At 37.2% G+C, this 20,376-nt stretch overlaps 2 protein-coding genes across 2 annotated transcripts in view; both read right to left on the reverse strand.

The window, feature by feature from the left end:
- Positions 1-20,376, reverse strand: part of LOC142350263 (uncharacterized) — a 484,377-nt gene that overhangs the window by 411,416 nt on the left and 52,585 nt on the right. The window lies entirely within an intron of this gene.
- Positions 7,167-20,376, reverse strand: part of LOC142350543 (uncharacterized) — a 46,751-nt gene continuing 33,541 nt past the window's right edge. Inside the window, exon 4 of the mRNA XM_075402392.1 lies at positions 7,167-7,680. Within this exon, the coding sequence (XP_075258507.1) occupies positions 7,172-7,680 (509 nt within the window). The 3' untranslated portion in view covers positions 7,167-7,171. The remainder of the gene's footprint in view (positions 7,681-20,376) is intronic.

Raw genomic sequence — 20,376 nt, forward strand, 5'->3', positions numbered from 1 at the left:
TCAGTTATACTGCATACAATTTTTGTCAACTTTTTACAATACCTTCAAATGATAGCAATAATATTCGACTTCAATTCCTCAATTTTCGAAACCATGTTACATTTTGGAAGATGACTCATGATCTTCCAAAACTTAAAATAATTGAACATGCTCTCACAAGATCCGCAAACAACCGGAATTAGAGTTTCTGAACGTTTTTTCCCCATCTTAGGGACCTAAAACTAATTTGACGTTCAGCAGCTCCAACTTCATCTCGGTGCCAAAGTGTTTGCCCAAAACTTTTATATTATTGTTTTTTTGGGCAATCTCAAAGAAGTCAATAGAATCTCAAGAAATGCAGGTTGCTGGTACCAAAAACAACAGTACACATGAGACTCATTGTTCCAGATTCGAATATAGTTTTTCAACTGAAATCAGCAGGTAAAGAAATGAATTGCTCTGAGAACAAATCAAGAATGAATTTTCAGACAAACATAGAGAGCACTTTCCAGGCCATTATGGTCTGTATTTTCCTATTTTTGATCAATCTTTAAAGATATCGATTAGTTTCTAGATCGAAGAGTAGACCAAAAAAAGTTCCTTTCGGCGCAGTAACCTAGTTCTTGGTTTTTTCCTAGTATTATAGACACATGATGAGTACAGATATGACCCTAAATATTTTATTTCAATGAAAATAGTAACTCATTGGGTGAATACTGAGTTGTTGCTGAATGGAAAGAAACATCTGTAAACAGGATTGCTTTTGTTTCTACAGTCAATAAATATCATCAAGCGAAAATATTTCGACATTATATACGACCAAAGCGCAGTTTTTGCAGCTGATTCCTAATAACTTGTTCATGTTCGTGTTCAATCAACTTTTGTCTGAAAAATTTAAATTTTTTATCCTTCTGTTCACTGAAAAATGGGTCATGCAAATCTTTTTTGTACTTTCGTCGTAATTTTTAACGATTTCTGAAAGCTAGTACTAGATTCTAATTGGACATTATTTATTTCATACGGCATACTTGTTCACTCTATAACAAAAATGAAAACTATTGCTGCAAAATTGTTGGTGATAAGTTCGCGAATGATTTAGTTTGCAATTACTGACTTCTTTTTCAAGGTCTTTGTAGCATCACTCGCTGTGATATTCCAGTAGGTTCTTTTTAGCATAAGCCGCAAATGTTATAGAATGCAGTTGCTTACTTTTTTTTTAAAGTTTTCGTAGCTTTACTCGCCTTGTGATGTCCCAGTAGGTTCATTTTAGCTTATTTCTTAAATAAAATGTTTTATAGACATTTTGATCATAAATGTCTTCATTGAATCTTCAATGATCAGATGTGAGCTGGGATTGTTCGCGTCGTTTTAAATATTTCAACTTTTTTTAAACTTTCTCATCGAGATTGTCTTGACGTCATTCATAATTTTAATTAAAAATACTAAATTTAGGATGATGAAGTTGATGAAGGTCATTTGACGTTGGGCTGATTTTTTTCTAAATACAGAAAAGTTTTAAAAGTTCAAACTTTGACTATTGACAATATTGGGCAGTAACTCAAATAAAACACCTGAGGGAAACTGGAACAGGTATTGTATTTTTAAGACAACAAATGAAATCTACGACATAAAGTTCTTTTATTTAAGGATAGTTTTTGTCTTAAGTACTTTTCATATTTAGAACAAATATTTCTTTAAGATTGTACAAATATCAAATATAGACAATTTACACAATTTTATGTACAACCATTCGTTAAAAGAAGTTTAATACATATTAAGAAAGAGTTTCAGTTTAAAAAGAAGTATTGAAGAAGAAAGTTCTCGCTAAAACTGAGTTTCTGTTCGTATTGTATTAAAGACTTCTTCTACCTCCGGCGCACTCAGCCATTTCAAGCACCATGGAGGGCTTCTACTGGCTGAACTTGGCATTTCAAAAAGATAATGGATAGGATACATGGCTAGCCTCGTAGAAGATGGTGTGATTGGCAATTTTCATTTTCACAAGGTAAGTAACAAGTACTGTTAATTAATTAAAACAAAAAAAGAATAAATTTTCAAGATATTAAAAGTTTGATGACGTTGATGGGACTCGAACCTCATTATGTGGGTGTCAGAATTTTAATCGATATTAGTGCACTGCACTAAGTTTTCTTCTGGATTTGGAAGTGTTTCGCTTCATAGTTCCATTGTTCTCAGTTTGGAATTGTCTGAAAAATTGAGACGGATGAAATTGGTTCATCCTGAGTATCGAACCCACGCGCGCATTGTAAACATCGAGTTAGCTGTCCGCGCTAATTTCCATGACGGATATTTTCAACTTATAATCTTTCAATCGCAATACGAATTAACTTCCAACCAATTAAAGCAGATAGGTAGTACAAAACAAATGATCTTAATTTGTATAATATGGTAGTCGTCAGTCTAAGGAGAGCAAATGCTAAAATTTTCTGTTTGAAAAAGGAGGACTGAAAAAGTTAAAATGAACTTTGTTTTAATTGCATAAAAGAAAGTGAATAAAAAGAAATCAAAACTGATGAAAAATAAGAAGTGCTTGATTAAAAGTGCTACGCTGACCTAACCAAAAAACCACTGAAACCAAACCGCGCTCAGCACAAAGCTAGATGATGAGGTGTTTCTCTTGTTTAGTTTAATTCAGTGGAGTATGAAATAGATGTTTAAAGGACTGAAATAAAGATTTCAAAAGGAAAGGAAGCTTAATCAAATTGATAATTACCGTAAATAGCTATTGTTTTGAGGTTTTTGGTGATCTGTTCAGCCCCGAATTTACTAAGCAAGCGGCTGCCTGAATAGAATGAAAAGAATGAAGTGATCTGTTCAGCCCCGAATTTACTACGCGAGCGGCTGGCTGAATAGCATGAAAAGAATGAAAAGGATTAAAAATAAGTTGTGTCTGGCCCCAAATTGACTAAGCGAGCGGCTGGCCATAAACTCGTAATACTTCTGATCGGATAAAAAGACGGCTATGTGCAAAATAAAAAGTAAGAGAAGGAAATAATAAGAAGGTGACACATCTCGGCTTCGAACTCTTATCGGTTCGCTTTGTTAGTTACGTGTATAGGTATTTATCCGCTGAGCCAATTGGCTTGGCTTCAACAATTATACTAAATTGTTTTGAGTTGGCTGTAGGTAATAAACGCTTTGACAGATATATGAAAAAAAAACCAAATCTCATAGTGATAAATAAACAAAGTTGGAGTCGAATCGTAGTTGTAGGTATAGAGATCTTCGTGTTCGTTGCTCCTCACAACTACGCTGCTGGCTAATAATTTGTATTATTTCGTTTGCTGGTCATCAAATTCGTGTGATGTTTTTCGCTTAGATTTCAATATAAGGTTGCACTTCCTTGTTTTCCCGTTTTTGTCATCGTATTCATGTTTATTCAATTCCCAAGTTTTCCACTGCTGTCAGTCCGTCTGCCGATCTTTCTTGGAAAACAATTTATGGCATTGAATTTGGGAAGCACTGGGGCTCGATCCTCATTCTCTCATTCATCAGTGTTTTGGGCTGCTATCTACACCGGATGGCTATAGTGCACCAGTTTGTCATTTTTTTAGTATTGAAGGTGATCGAGAGTACTTTTGCAATTAGTAAGCGAGCACTGCCTTTTTTTGTGAATTAGTTCCACTACAGACCGTGTGTTGTGTTTGATTGCCCGACTAATATACCCGTTTGCTAGTTTGATCTGAACTTCTCTAATTGTTTGCATGTTTGCTTCTTCATGAAGTTTTTGGACCTTGTAAAATCTAGGTTTTCGTAGGCAGATCCTCAACGCTTTATTCTGGACACATTGTATTTTGTTAATGAGTGATTGGGATTGTTCAATTCAACAGGCATTTGAGTACAAAAAAGAGGCCGGATCCAAGATTTGTATACCAATAAAAGACTCTCTTCGTTGATGTTTAGATTGCTAAGTCTCCACAGTTGAAATAACCTGCTGTTTGCTCTCTTTATTAGGCTATTGCATTGATCGTTCCATCTGAGATGAGGAGTGAGAGTAATACCTAGAAACTTTAGCGACTGTGTTTTTCCGACGGGTACGCCTTTTATTTTTAAATTGAGCTCAGACTCTTTCTTAGAAGGGTTTTTAAAAATCATGTACTGAATTTTGTTAGGATTTATTTTAATTTTCAAGTGGTCACACCAGTCTATAAGGCTATTTAGTGATGACTGCAGATAGTTTTGAATTAGTTGTGTTGAGCGAGATCTGTAGTACAGGGCAAAATCGTCAGCAAACTGTGAAATCTGTGCGTTCATTTTTAGCAATCGGCTAACGTATATAAGGAACAGAATGGGAGCAATTACGCTGCCTTGTGGCACACCGGCTGTCGGGCAGAAACTGGCGCTAACAGTAGTATTTATCTTTACGTAAACGTTCCTTTGTGACAAGAATGAATTTATCCACATAATGATTGGGATCTTTAGCTCAATTGAATTTAATTTGTGTATCAACCCTAGACGCCATACGGCATCAAATGTTTTTTCAACATCCAAGCAAACAAAACCAACCATTTCAGACCATTGGAAAGCTTCACTAACGTGCTGAGTGAATTTGATAAGATTGTCTGTGGTGCAGCGATGTTTCCTGTAAGCGCTCTGAGTTTCACCAAATATATTTTGGACTTTCGCAATGTTCAAAGACAATGTTTTTCACAACAGTTTCGCAGATTTTGGCCAAGCAATTTGTAAGACTAATAGGTCGATAGTTTTCAGCTTTTGATCTGTCTTTATCTTGCTTTGGTATCATTGTTATCTGTGATTCTTTCCAAGTTACTGGAACATACGAGTTGTTAATTGAACAAGAAATGAGAAGGCAGGCTAGGGCTTTTATACTCCGTGGTAACTCACTGAGCACTTTGTAGCTAATTTTATCTGGTCCTGGGCATGACTTTCTCGATACTCTCAATATTTCATCGAATTCCTTTATTGTAATCATAATAGAAAGTTCCTCTGTGTCGACGTTTGTACTTAGAAATGCCTTGGTTTCCTTTTCGATTTTCTCGCAGTGTTCGGCACTTTCTGTTGGTACTGTTATGTGGTCTTTCATTGTGTCTTTTAAGATTTGTTTGAAAAACTCGTTTTTTTCATGATCTGTGACTGCCTTCGACTCTTTATATGTTAAGTCCTTATAGTCGCCAGTTTTTTATTTTGACTCTTGGTCATTTGTTAGTTCTTTTATTGCTCTCCAAAAACCTTTGCTGCCCTTGTCTCTTGCACGTTCCAAAATTTTAGCTCTTTTTTGTTCTTCTGATTGCCTGATTGATCGTTTGATTTCTTTCTGCAGATAATTTATCTCGGTTTTTAGAGACCTAAATTCATCGTCAAATGCACCCTTGAGATCTCTTCGTTTTTTCCTTTTCAGTTTCATCAATTTTTGTGTCTCAATACTGTAAGGAGGCTTGCTTTTGTTGACATAGGAGTTTTCCAACGATTTGTGTATTATTTCAACCAGATTGCTGCTAAACTCATATAGTTTATTCTTTCCCGGATACTGCGCAGGCCAAAGGTTCGATGATCTATACGATTTTCTAACGTTTTCTCTGAACCGTCTGAAGTCAATTTCCGATTTCAATTCAAATTTTTTGCTTTTTTTGAGTTTAAACGTTGTGATTGTGGTTCTATGGTCACTACCCAGATCCTCTGAGACTTCGAAATTTCTAAAATTCGTAAAAACTGTACTATCGCAAATGTGTAAATCGAGCATGTTTTTACTTTTTCCGTCAAACGACTGATATGTGTGGTGACCATTGTTTAGCAGTTTAAAATGAGCGTTGTCTATTAGATTCAGGAGTTTTTCACCGTTTTCAGAATCATAGGAGCAGTTTAATTCTTGGTGGGGAGAGTTAAAGTCACCACAAACAAAAACGTTTGTAATACTTTCAGAGAATACTTTTTCCAGTGAGAGTGGTTTTCCAGGTGAATTGTAAACAGATATCATCCAAAAGTCTCCAAAATACGGTAGCGTGATGCATAATTTTAGTATTTCTAGTGTTTTTCCGCTGCAATCGTTCTCTTTTTCAGCTGGTACTGTTTGGTTTATAACGATGTTGTTCTTTATTAAAATAAGAGAGCCATGATGACTGTTGGTATAAGTTTCTGTTGCAACAATATAATTACGAAGAGGGCTTGTTTTCTGCCATTATTTCACTTCATTCACGCAAATTATGTCTATGTCATTTTCGGCTAAGAATAAAAAGAGATCGTTCATTTTGTTGTTTAGACCTCGACGGTTCCCTTGCAAAATTTTGAGCTCATCCATTTTGGTTAAAGTTTTGGCTGTTTGCTATGTTGTTAGGCGGCATTGAATTAACAGGGATTACATTTGCACTCTTAATGCTCTCATGTATTCTTTGACCATCAATTTTTTCATTGAAGATGCGTGAGGCGCTGTTAGAGAAAATGTTTATTATATCACTATTATATTGTACAAATATCAAGTATAATTTTTTCGGATCTGTTGCGACTATGCCCCCAGTACGTTATGCAACCCCAGTAACAGAGCAAGAGCACGTGTAATTAAACATTAAATCATTATGTAAAAAATGAAACGTGCGTTTAGGCGTGCGAATAATATACACCCTCTAACTGGGGGGCACGAGTAGAAAAGATCCATTTTTTCATGTTCTATCTCAACAGAATAACAGAAATTGAGTTCAGATTTGTTCATTAACGTGTATATAATCTTTATTATTGTTCTAAAGATCGTCAACAGTGTTGAAGTATGCCGACGCCTCAATGTCATAAATGTTATTTGGAGGTGACGTATACACCTCTACGGTCGTCGTTTCAGCTTCATTTCTCACAATCTCGTCTTCAATCAGTACAGTTGGCACAGCATTCGGTCCCACCTCAATTGCATCGACTGAATCGGTTGTTATCAGTAGTTTTTGCATTGATTCTGACATCCGTTCCACCTTTTGCTTCAACTGATAAACATCGTCCTTTTCAAACGCGTTTTGCATATGCTTCAACAGTTCTTTGTTATCAACATATATCATCAAGCGAGACAAAATTTCGACATTTTTCTCGAGCAAAGCGCAGTTTTCGCAGGTAATTCCTAATAGTTGTAGGGTATCAACTTTGGCCGGTATTTCATCTCCCTTGAAATACATTTGTTGATATTTTTCCGCGCAAATTCTTATAATTCTGTCCTTGCGATCCGAGTCGTTCAAATTCATCGCGAATTTTTCCAATTCTCGACATTGTCTGAGCAGCGATAGTTCATAATCCAAGAGTCTTTGATCATAAAATGGGATTTAAGTTGTTTAGTTTTCTCCGTCAAAAATGCTAAAATAACTTCAACAAGGTCATGGACCAGAAATTCAAACAAGTCCTCCTTGTCAACGAACAGTTCTGATTTCAGGAACCGGATAATCTTATCGTCAAGAAGACACAAGAAATCCTGCAAAATTCTGGCCGACAAAATCTTGTCACTATTGAGTGACATCAGTTCACTTTCTGGCAGTATTGGAAAGCTGATAATCTGACCTCGACCCAATTCAAAGCTAATGTGGGAGTGTTCGAAACTTCCCCGGGTTGTAAATTCGTAGTCTTTCACGATTTTGTTTTTCTGGAGAGACCAAGAGTTTCTATTTTCCGTGTTTTCCAGGGCTTGCAATTCAGTGCCGAAAGCAAACTCCACCGCCTCGTCAAAGTTCTCGAACTTTATTGGTGCGCGAATTCCTGAAAATGCAACAAAAACTCTCGTTAAATTAGGGCTTAGAATTGAAAATAATTGCTTAGCAAAAAATCAAGCAACTTTTTGTGATTTATTTTTCACAATTGCCGTTTTACACTTCCTGATTCAACAATGCAAGTTTTTTGGTTTCAAAAAGATGTTGGTGTCGCTTCAAATCAGCAACAAGAGTCATCAGACAGCAAGACAAACCTTTTGAAACTGAAAAATATAATTTTTCAAAACTCAAAAATGGTCAAAACTGAAAAATTTTACAAGTTGGGACCAAAATGTTGTCCACCCACAAATTTTGGGGAGGGAAAACCTGAGGAACTCGAGGTCATGGCACACGGTTAGGGTAACCTCTAATCATGGACCCATCGAAATTGGCATTTTTTGATATTTTGTCACTTTTTGTTAAATTCTTAAGTTGTTCACTCTATGATAATTTGGGTAGGTTATCATTGAAGGTCAAACACCGTACATTCGAAGTATTCAAAGCTACGTAAAAACTATCCCTGCTTTTGTCAAAAGCAAATGTTGAAGTAATTTGACATTTACAATGTGAACAACGACCTAAATCACTTTACTTGATTATTCAATCAGAAAGAAGTACCAATAATGTTGTAACTGACACCTATTTGATTTTGGCCTTATCCCAACCGTATGAATAATGCAAACATATTGTATTTAGAACCATTACAAAATGTTACAAAGAACAGTTGGCTCTCAAATGGAACTAAAACTTAATTCCTTAACAACTTAAGCCTTTTCTGCAAAGTTTTGCAGATCTTTAGATCCTGCGAGTTTTGGGTTTGTTGAGCTTACTTCAGAACAAGTTATCAACGTTACTAACACTGGCTGAAGCCTGACGAACTCTAGCGCGAGATTAACATAGATTATGAATAAGCAATTTCTTAAATTCAATCAGCTTTAAAGTTACAGTCCGTTAAAACGTCCGAGCGACTAATTGTTTCGACGGGATTATAAGTCAATCGAACTCTGTGAAGATCCAAGTCGGCGTAGAGCTCGAGAATCAGGTTGTGACATTTCGGTTCCGCTGAGATTCTTGAGCATCCGCATTATTTGGTCCACCGTCACGGACAACAACACGAGCGCCAACGATTCGTCAATACAGTTTGTGAACCAGAACGAAATCTAACGATGAATGGAAAGCTCTCCGATAGACATGGGAAAATGTCTGACTACATGACGTCAGAGCAACTCAAGAGAATAGAAAGTGAGCAAGCTGAATTGCTCAAAACATTGGACAGACATCTTGCTGAATTGAAATGTCACTTGGCTCAGTACAAAACAGTGTCTGCCGAAAGAGAATATCAATGTTTCTTTGAGACTTACGATGAACTCTAGGAAAACAGGCGACAAGAGGCAACTCTTGAAGTCAAAGTATATGGAGAGTTTTGATGCTGACACCGAAGGAAAGTTGGGTGAAAAGAAGAAGACACTCAAATTGCTAGTTGAACAAAGATTAAAACTTGAAAAAATTGGAAGTGTGTTCCAACGAAATCGTTGATCGTCCAAAAAACACAATGTGGTTGCACCAATTGGGGCTAGTTTGTGAATTATTTCATACGAGGGCGTCAGTTTTGAAAAAAGAGACAGAAGCATAGAATCTAAGTGACTCCCTTAGCAAACACTCTGTAACAAAATAGAACAACTCTTAGAGAACCTGGACACAAAACAACCAGACGTTGGGGTTGAAAGTTTTTATCTGTTCAATGGTGACAGAAGTAGCTATCGAGATCTCTTAAAAGAGTACAGCCAAGCCGCAGAGAGTAGGAATCAGTGTCATCAACATAGTTTTTTAGTGTCATCAACATCTGCTGGTGAAAGAGATCCGAATGAGACAGTAATAGATACAGGAAGTTGAGCGATAGAACATGTCGAACGTAATGTTTATATCATCCGAGCAATTTGCTATACACAGCAGCAAAAAAAACCCAGTATCCCAATTTCGGTTTCATCGAGAAGGCGAGAGATTGGTGAAATGAAGCTCGCAAACATAAGAGTTATCAAAGAATCGGAACAACAATTTTGTGAACGTCTAAATCTTTTTGAAACCGAACGTGAAGAAATGAACTACGTCAAAGGCGAGAAGAAATACGTTTAAAGCAGCAGCAACAACAACAATAACAACAACAACAACAACAACAACAACAACAGCACCAAAACTTACGTCAAAAGTTGCAAAAATAAGAAGACGAACTACGTCTGTAACAGCATGAGCAAGCCCTTCAAAATGAAAGAAGAAAAGCTGAAGCTGACGAATAGTAGAGAGGCCTGGAAATTGAACAAACAAAAAAGTCACGGGCAGAAAAATAAGAATGTGTTGGATCAAGACACAGGCTCGAAAGAATGGCAGGTTGGGCAGATTCAGTGGCCCAACAGTCTGGCCCTAGTCGACCACTATCTCCTAGTGTTGTGATCAACCCTCCAAGAATGTCACACAGTACAGAGGTGACAAATGTTTCAGCGCCTAATCAAAACTACCTCAATGGTTCAACCGGATGTATGACTTTTCTCAACGCAACTGCTAGATGCGAGTATTCTCAAGAAACAATAAATCCCTTAATCAATTAAGGTGACAGAACAAACGCATTTTCCAAAGACGACAATACAACAACAAGTAAAAACAGCTGTCCAAAACCGGCAAAAAAGCCAGAGCCCAAACATAACTCTCGCAACAGATCAATGGAGAGCCAAAACCAAACAGCATTGATCTAAACTACCCCGCAAATATTTTACTCACCGATTGGTGATCAAAGAACGTTACCAAAACTCAAGCTAACGGAGTTCTCAGTAGACCCCTTGGAATGGCCCGAGTGCGCTGAACTTTTTGATTTCATTGTGAACCATAATCGACTGAGCGCTACTAAGAAGATGCAGTACCTGAAGCTAAACTTCACCGGTCAGGTAAAAGCGGGAACAAGCTTTGAACATTCTCTGAACAAAACATTGGCAGACCGGGAGTCTTTTTCTAATCTCAAATTAAAATGTTATGTAGTCACACTCCAGTTATACTTGACGACTCCAGTGGCATTATTCGTGTTGCAACTGTTTAGACTCGACTTGGTTTCGAGCATCATCTGGAATGGGAGTTCTGAGTTCAGTAATTAGAAATTTTTCCGCTCAGCTAAAAGAGCACGGGCTACGCCACCTACAGGATCATCAACTACTGGCAGCAAATTTTGTTTTAATCAGAGTTTGGTTAGAATCATTAGATTTCATACTTGAAGAATTGCTAGCCCAGATAAAATCCAAGTTTGAAAACCGCAAAAAACCAAAAACAAGTACTTTCGCATCCAACGCTGATGATTCTACAGAACCAAAGAATTCAGAATGTCCCTTCAAAGATGGAAAGCACGCCATCTGGAGTTGCGAGAAATTTAAATCAATGAAACTGAATGAACTGAGAGAACATGTGCAGAAGTTCACTCTATGTTTCAATGGCCTGAGACCTGGCCAATGGTCGAAGGATTGCAAAAAGAGAATTTTCAGTGTGCCTTAATGTGGATGACGACACAACTCACTCTTACACAGAGAATTCTCGAAGAAACAGTGACTTCCTTGTGGTGCGCATCAAACTACTTAATGGAAATAACAGCCTGAGTCTGCTGGCGGTGTGTGATACAGTTTCCCCATTTTCATTCGTGGATAAGTCAATCATATCTACACTGCACCTGCAGGGCCGAAAAGTGTCTTTGTCAGTAGCAGAAATCCGTGGATCACAAGATTTAATACCGAAATAGTACCGATAGTTTTTTCAACGCATAAGAAGTGTCAAACCTTGACAACAGTGCATTTGATGTTCATGAGAATTTGAAGTTGGGTTACCAGAGTGTAGTTCTGCAAGGGTTGAACGGTCGCTACCCACATTTGAAGAATTTGCGAAGTCAGCGCTTCAAATTAAATGAAATTCAAATAATCTTTGGACAGGACCACTACGACATCCATAATCCATTAGAATTCAAGAAGTCAGACATTAAAACTGCACAGTGGGCATTGAAATCGAAAAAAGGATGGCTTCAAGTGGTCTCCTACCATCGAAGCAAGCAGCAACTCTTGCTATAACAGCAACCTCAGCACCAGAGGACACGTTAGCAAGCCTGTTGAGTAAGTGCTGGGATATCAAATCCTACGCCTCAAACTGTGATGTAACCACTCTTTCAACAGACCAACAGAGAGCAATAAAAAAATTGGAGCAAACAACTCGATTCACTGGTGAGAGGAAGTTGCCCTTTTCTGGCGAGAAGGCAATTTGAGTTTACCTAATAAAGTTCTTCTCTGCTATGGGACAACATAATTCTTAGAACCAAGCCAACAGAAAGGGAAAGCGTAAACATAGCGTTATCAGGCAACTAAATAACCTGATTTCCAAGCTGGTTATGTCCAAAAATTGATGAAGATCGGCTGAATAAACCAGAGATAAGCTTCAATGATATTTGCTACTCATCCTATCAACAACCCTCATAAACCCGAGAAGGTCAGGAGAGATTGCATCGCGGCTTCAAAGTACCAAGGTGTAGACCTCAACCACCAAGTTCAGTCTGGGCCAGAACTGTTGCAGAGTCTAATTGGAATTGTTTTTAGCTACCGCCGACACCAAATAGCGCTTTCAGCCATCATAGAAGCGATGTTTTGTCAAGTTGCCTTCCCGAGCGAGCAATGACTGCCCATGCTTAGGATTTCTCTCACGAAAAGATCTGGAGCAGAAAATAGAAAACTACGAGTCAAGATTTTTAGCGAAAATAACTCAGAAAATTGTCCTATCTTTTGTCTCAGCAGTGTTCGACCCAATTGGGATATGTTCACCCTTCACCATATAGATGCAATTCTACTCAAACGCATTTGGGCAGCAATGGGATAAACATGGGGCAAAGAGTTGTCAGAGTAACGCTCAAAACTTTTCAGCGAATTGTGCTCTGAGTTGAGAGAAATACGGATCATATCGATAAATCGACTTCATTTGGAAAACTGTTGTAAGAACATCAGATTCAACATTTTCAAAGACGCTTCAGAAGAAGCAACTTACACATTGGCATATCTGCAAGACGAGACAACGTTAAAGCTTAGCTACGTGAAAAAAAATGCCGTGTGGCACCTATCAGACACACGAGGATTCCGATTTTATAGTTTCAAGCCGAAGTCAATGGAGTTCGTCTCAGGAGGCAGATATTGAGGGAACATTATTTGAAAATTGACAGAATCTGTCATTGGACAGATTCATCTACATTGTTACAGTTGTTACAGTCAGCTCAGAAGAAACAACAAGTGTTTGTTGCTAAGAGAGCAACAGAAATACTAGGAAGCTTCACCAAGGATCAAAGTAGACATGTCAAGGGCATTGAAAAACCTGCAGACATCGGAACCAGAGGAACGTTCATCGAAAAACTCAAGGTTTTGGGCTGGTTAAACGGACTGGCATGTTTCGAGACAGTTGAAGAAAGGTGTCCAAAACCGTGGTGTCAAGTGAACGAAGCTTAAAGTAGCCACAGAAAACAAACTATACCAACTCTTCCACTGGAGACGATACAATAGCTTCAACCAAAATAAAACATTTTTTGAACTGTGCATAAGGCATAAGTTTCCAGACAAAGCAGAATTGACCTCTCCAAGCAGACGAGATCCACCACGCATAACAATTTTTTTTATTCGTTCAAGACGAAAGCTTTCCAAGTTTTTTGAAGTCGAGAACCAATAGCAAAGAAATCTCAGAAAAAATGAACATTGCCTAATTATCACGCTTCATAGAAGAAAATGGAACAATTCGAGCGAAAGTTTGGCTGAAACATACAAATCTCGATTAAAATGCAAAACATCTATTACTATTGACAGCAAAAGATCCAGTCGTACAACTACTGCTGGAGAGAGCCTTTTGTGACAACACAACCATGGCAAATATACGTAAAAACATGCTACAATAAGACTACGGGATCACCTGAATAGGAAATGCGATAAAGAAAATCAAGTCGAGATTTATCAAATGCAGACACAGGAACGCCAACCCAAATCACCCACCGATGGCGGCTTGACACCGAGAGTAACTTGGTGAATTTGATGTGTTCCCATATACTCATAACGGAGTTGAATACACAAGACTTTTTGATGTTAAATTCCTACGATGTTCACTAACATGGTGCTGTTTTTTCACTTGCCTATTGACCAGAGCCTTAAATATCAAATTTGCACAATTGTTGGACATCGAGTCATGTTTAGCTGCAGTGACAAGATTTATTGCAAGATGTGGCTACCCAAACCTGATCATCAGTGACAACTGGATATAATTCGCAGGAGCAGCCAACAAGTTGAGAGATTTCGGGAACGAGTGGGTGCAAGCTAAGGTTGAGAGTGACTTAGCTAAGAAGACGATTGTTTAGAAATTCAACCCATCTGGAGCTCCACATTTTGATAGAATCTGGGAGAGACTAGTTCAAATGTTGCCAGAAGTCATGATTGCAATCTTGGACAACAGAAGCCTCCTATAAGTTTCTCAGCACTACAATGTGTCTTCTAGAGCAAACACTCAACGCAAGACCCCGACAGCAGTCAGTGACGACCATGAAAACCTGCAAGGTCTGACACCTAATCATTTCTTGCTAGGACAAGAAAAACGCGAGTGCTCTATTTACGCCATCTGGTGAGCGCTATCATGGTCTGCGAAAATCCTTCAAAACGGCTCAAGCCTATGCCGACATGATCTGGAATCGCAAAAAGAATGCAAGAAAAGAATCTTGCCGAATGGAACCAGAGATCAAAATGGTCTCAAGGCGACGTGCGAAACCTGAAAGAAGGTAATTTTTGATGGCTAGTAGATAACTTTGTGAAACGTTGTGAGTAAAGTTTATAACAAATCATTGCGATCGTTACTGCAACGTTGGTGTGCCATCATAGAAGCGATGTTTTATCAAGTTGCCTTCCCGAGCGAGCAATGACAGCCCATGCTTACGATTTCTCTCACGAAAAGATCTGGAGCAGAAAGTAGAAAACTACGAGTCAAGATTTTTAGCGAAAATAACTCAGAGAATTGTCCTATCTTTTGTCTCAGCAGTGTTCGACCCAATTGGGATATGTTCACCCTTCACCATATAGATGCAATTCTACTCAAACGCATTTGGGCAGCAATGGGATAAACATGGGGCAAAGAGTTGTCAGAGTAACGCTCAAAACTTTTCAGCGAATTGTGCTCTGAGTTGAGAGAAATACGGACCAAATCGATAAATCGACTTCATTTGGAAAACTGTTGTAAGAACGCCAGATTCAACATTTTCAATGACGCTTCAGAAGAAGCAACTTACACATTGGCATATCTGCAAGACGAGACAACGTTAAAGCTTAGCTACGTGAAAAAAAATGCCGTGTGGCACCTATCAGACACACGAGGATTCCGATTTTATAGTTTCAAGCCGAAGTCAATGGAGTTCGTCTCAGGAGGCAGATATTGAGGGAACATTATTTGAAAATTGACAGAATCTGTCATTGGACAGATTCATCTACATTGTTACAGTTGTTACAGTCAGCTCAGAAGAAACAACAAATGTTTGTTGCTAAGAGAGCAACAGAAATACTAGGAAGCTTCACCAAGGATCAAAGTAGACATGTCAAGGGCATTGAAAAACCTGCAGACATCGGAACCAGAGGAATGTTCATCGAAAAACTCAAGGTTTTGGGCTGGTTAAACGGACTGGCATGTTTCGAGACAGTTGAAGAAAGGTGTCCAAAACCGTGGTGTCAAGTGAACGAAGCTTAAAGTAGCCACAGAAAACAAACTATACCAACTCTTCCACTGGAGACGATACAATAGCTTCAACCAAAAAAAAAACATTTTTCGTGCATAAGGCATAAGTTTCCAGACAAAGCAGAATTGACCTCTCCAAGCAGACGAGATCCACCACGCATAACAATTTTTTTTATTCGTTCAAGACGAAAGCTTTCCAAGTTTTTTGAAGTCGAGAACCAATAGCAAAGAAGTCTCAGAAAAAATGAACATTGCCTAATTATCACGCTTCATAGAAGAAAATGGAACAATTCGAGCGAAAGTTTGGCTGAAACATACAAATCTCGATTAAAATGCAAAACATCTATTACTATTGACAGCAAAAGATCCAGTCGTACAACTACTGCTGGAGAGAGCCTTTTGTGACAACACAACCATGGCAAATATACGTAAAAAAACATGCTACAATAAGACTACGGGATCACCTGAATAGGAAATGCGATAAAGAAAATCAAGTCGAGATTTATCAAATGCAGACACAGGAACGCCAACCCAATTCACCCACCGATGGCGGCTTTACACCGAGAGTAACTTGGTGAATTTGATGTGTTCCCATATACCCATAATGGAATTGAATACACAAGATTTTTTGATGTTAAATTCCTACGATGTTCACTAACATGGTGCTGTTTTTTCACTTGCCTATTGACCAGAGCCTTAAATATCAAATTTGCACAATTGTTGGACACCGAGTCATGTTTAGCTGCAGTGACAAGATTTATTGCAAGATGTGGCTACCCAAACCTGATCATCAGTGACAACTGGATATAATTCGCAGGAGCAGCCAACAAGTTGAGAGATTTCGTGAACGAGTGGGTGCAAGCTAAGGTTGAGAGTGACTTAGCTAAGAAGAAGATTGTTTAGAAATTCAACCCATCTGGAGCTCCGCATTTTGATAGAATCTGGGAGAGACTAGTTCAAATGTTGCCAGAAGTCATGATTGCAATCTTGGACAACCGAAGCCTCCTATAAGTTTCTCAGCACTACAATGTGTCTTCTAGAGCAAACACTCAACGCAAGACCCCCGACAGCAGTCAGTGACGACCATGAAAACCTGCAAGGTCTGACACCTAATCATTTCTTGCTAGGAAGAGAAAAACGCGAGTGCTCTATTTACGCCATCTGGTGAGCGCTATCATGGTCTGCGAAAATCCTTCAAAACGGCTCAAGCCTATGCCGACATGATCTGGAATCGCGAAAATAATGCAAGAAAAGAATCTTGCCGAATGGAACCAGAGATCAAAAAGGTCTCAAGGCGACGTGCGAAACCTGAAAGAAGGTAATTTTTGATGGCTAGTAGATGACTTTGTGAGACGTTGTGAGTAAAGTTTATAACAAATCATTGCGATCGTTACTGCAACGTTGGTGTTGTGCGTTCAGCGAGAGTCAAAATGGGACATGGAGAGCTGAACCGGCCAGTCGTGAAGTTAGCACCAGCATTCTACGATGGTCTTTTTGAGATCGAATACAGGGGTGGCGATGTAGGTGCCACTTCAATTCAGCAACAAGCGTTATCAGATAGCAGAAAAAATCTTTTGAAACTCAAAAAGCTATTATTTGTCAAAACTCAAAAATGGTCATATTTAAAATTTTTTTTCAAGTTAGGACAGAAAGTTAGTTCATCCCCCGATTTTGGGCAGTAAACAACTGAGGAACCCCGAGGTTATGGCACACGGTTAGGGTCTCATCTAAGCTAATCATGGAACCAACGAACGTTCTGGCATCAAACCCACAAGTGTCGCTATTAGCACTTATATGGTGTAAAATTGGCATATTTTTTTTAATATTTTTGTTAATTATTGTTAAATTTCTTAAATTGTTTAATTTATTATACTTTAGGCGATCATTAAAAGTCAAATACGGTACAATTGAGGTATTTAGAGCAACATAATAACTATCCTTGCTTATGTCAACAAAAGCAAAAATTGCAGTAATTTGACATTTAGCAAGTAAACAAGGACTTAAATCAATTTAAAAGAAACAATTAACATTAATGCGTTCATTGAGCTTTCTTGAGAACGAATTATCAACGTTACTACACTGACTGAAGCCTGACGAAATTCAGCGCGAGATTGAGCATAGATTATCAATAAGGATTTTCTTAACTTCAATCAAAGTTAAAGTTAAAGTCCGTTAATACGTCCAAGCGACTAATTGTTTCGAAGGGATTATTAGTCAATCGAAGATCCTTTTTGATCCCTGCGAAGAATCAGGTCTGCGCAAAGCTCGAGAATCAGACTGCGATATTTCGGTTCCGCTGAGACTCTTGAGCAGCCGCAACAAACATTAATTCAAATAATTCACGTTAACTGTCTTTAATTAATTTTCGTTTCCTGAAGATGTGCACTGTTGCTATTTTTAATCTACTTTTTTCCATATTTGCAAGTGAAGGGGGTTTATCATGAAAACAATCGCAGTTCCAATAATCAGAAAAAAAACTTAAAAAAAAACTCAAAATTCTTGTTTTCAATCCCAGCTTAAGATAACCTTAACCCCACCCCGTCAAATGAGATCTTTTAATTCAGTCGATAGAGAGTGTAAATAGTTTAAAAGTCTTTAAGTGTTTTAGAACAACGGAAGTAACAAATTCTCAGATGTATTCAGTTTTGCATTTTACCGCTGCCATTTCTCAGCAAGAACGGCTTTTTCATTTTTTTTCAATATTTCAGTTTCTGGTTTTCGATATAGAGTAAATCACATTGCACACAAAAAACTTAAGTAAAGCATTGTGGTCGAGCACGGATTACTGCAGACTATAAAAGAACCCATAGTGACTTTCGCTTGGCTACACCATAAGAAAATTAAGCAAAATCATTTATTTTTTAAAAGAACTAGTTTTCTACTGATTCACTAAGGAGATTAATTTTTCAATTTTCCGATTTACGGATTTTCACATCAGCCCAACTAAATATGCAAATGCTATCATGTTTTTTTGCAGTTTTAGCAATTTTTTTCGCAGCAAATTTTTGTTAGCTTTTTTAGTATAAAATTTTTTCGTCTGATAATTAACTTGAAGAATTAAAAAATTATACATTTTTTTGTTATTTCTGTTGATATAAAATTTGGATTTTCTAAAAAAGGTTCAGCTTTTTATTGTTGAAACTGGAAGTTGAAAAGTCAAGTTATGGAGAATTTTTTCGGTCGAAAAAAATTCTGTCATTGTTTTTTTGGGCTGTTATACTTAAATTGTGAAACTTGCAGAAAAATTGCAAAATTTCTATCATAATTGAAAAAAGAATTGATATCCTTTTCTTTTTGAACAAAGACGTTTTATTTTTGTTCTATTGTTGTTCTCCAGCAGAGAAATTCTTGAAAAACAAAAAAATGATAATGCTCTAAAATGCAATTTCTTTAGCGAAACAATTAACTCCTATCAAAAAGGACCTTTTAAAACCAAAGATGTGGGGCGTTTTACAAAAAATTTCTATTCTGCTGTTAAAACGAAGTTAAAGGTGACGCTCTCAAACAATCCTTTCAAATTTATAATCAAAGTTTGAGATTATGTTATCGAAATAAAAGTAATAGCATTAAAGCCGCTTGCTAAACTAACCGAATACACACTTTAAGTTGGTTTATATTTTTTGCATTGGAGAAACCTGGAGTAACCGTTCAATAAACGATGAGCATACATAAGGAAAAGTACTGTAAACGGGGTAATTGCATAAGATAGCTGTTAAAATATGATAAATAATTTAAAACTGTTTGATTAGTTTCAGATAACTGTACTTCAATCATTTTTTCTCAGCAAAGATAATTTAAGGATTAGCATTTAAACTAGACTTGATTTCTCATCAATGGTAATGGTTTTTGGGCTTCGAAAAAATCAGTTCCAATCTGTTATTTCAACATGCGATGAACAAGTTAAAATCGTTGAAAATAAATAAGAACAGCGAAATTTTTTTTTCAGGATTCTAGATCTTCTGAGATTTTCAATGATTAATTAAACGCATTAATTGTAAAATAATATTATTTATAAGACAGGATAGGACTGAAGTTTTTAAACCCCATTTAAAACCCGATTCGAGTTTCCAGTCATGAAAGGTACATCTTAACAGATATACACTTCTTAAATTTACAAAACAGTACTGATTACGTCTTCTTTCTTGTCTAAAAAATTGTGAAGATTTGTCAATACTTGTTCAAATTTCGCCTATCCTACGACAAATTATGGCGAAGATTTGACCAGTCTTGAGTCAAGTCTTCGCAAAGGAATGGCAAGTCCTGAGTTAAGTCTTGACATATGCTTAGCAAGTTCTGATTATTGCCCAGTTGATGAGCAGAGTAGAGTTTTGAGAAGACATTATACCAAAATCAACAAAACAAAACTATGAGTGAAATGGATTCAAAAATCAGATCATCATGCTGGGTTTGTCATCAAGTACCGTCAAAAAAGATGAATAATTCTTTTTAAATCAATTGGATTGTCTCATTTAGAATTTAACGCGATTTTCTTTTTAAAAATTACTATCTTATTCTACTGACATATATAATAAACAGATTAACTGGGGCACAAACCTTTGCTTTCCAGAACCAAATGCGTTATTGCCAGAGATCATGTTCCAGTAGAACTCAAAAAACAAGAGTTTTCCTAAATATGCATATTCCAGCAGAACTCGAAAAACAAGAGTTTTCCTAAATATGTTTCTCAATAATCTTTAAGAAACAAAAACCAGTCTAAATTCTAAAGTTATTGAAACAAGCCAACCCCTAACCTGGTCCTAGAACCAGAGTGTAAGTCAAAGTAGAGTAATTGTTCAGCTGCTTTTTTTTCAAAAATGGAACACACTTCCAATTACAATTAGAAAAGAAAACCCATTTTAGACAAAAAATTAATAGCAGAAATACTTAAACGACACCAAAGCGTTTTAAAAGACAGAAAGGTAGCAGGCTTTAACTAAACTTTTTTAAT

The sequence above is a fragment of the Convolutriloba macropyga genome, chromosome 12 (assembly GCF_964194025.1).
Source record: "Convolutriloba macropyga chromosome 12, txConMacr16.3, whole genome shotgun sequence".
In the NCBI taxonomy this organism is placed as follows: domain Eukaryota; kingdom Metazoa; phylum Xenacoelomorpha; order Acoela; family Convolutidae; genus Convolutriloba; species Convolutriloba macropyga.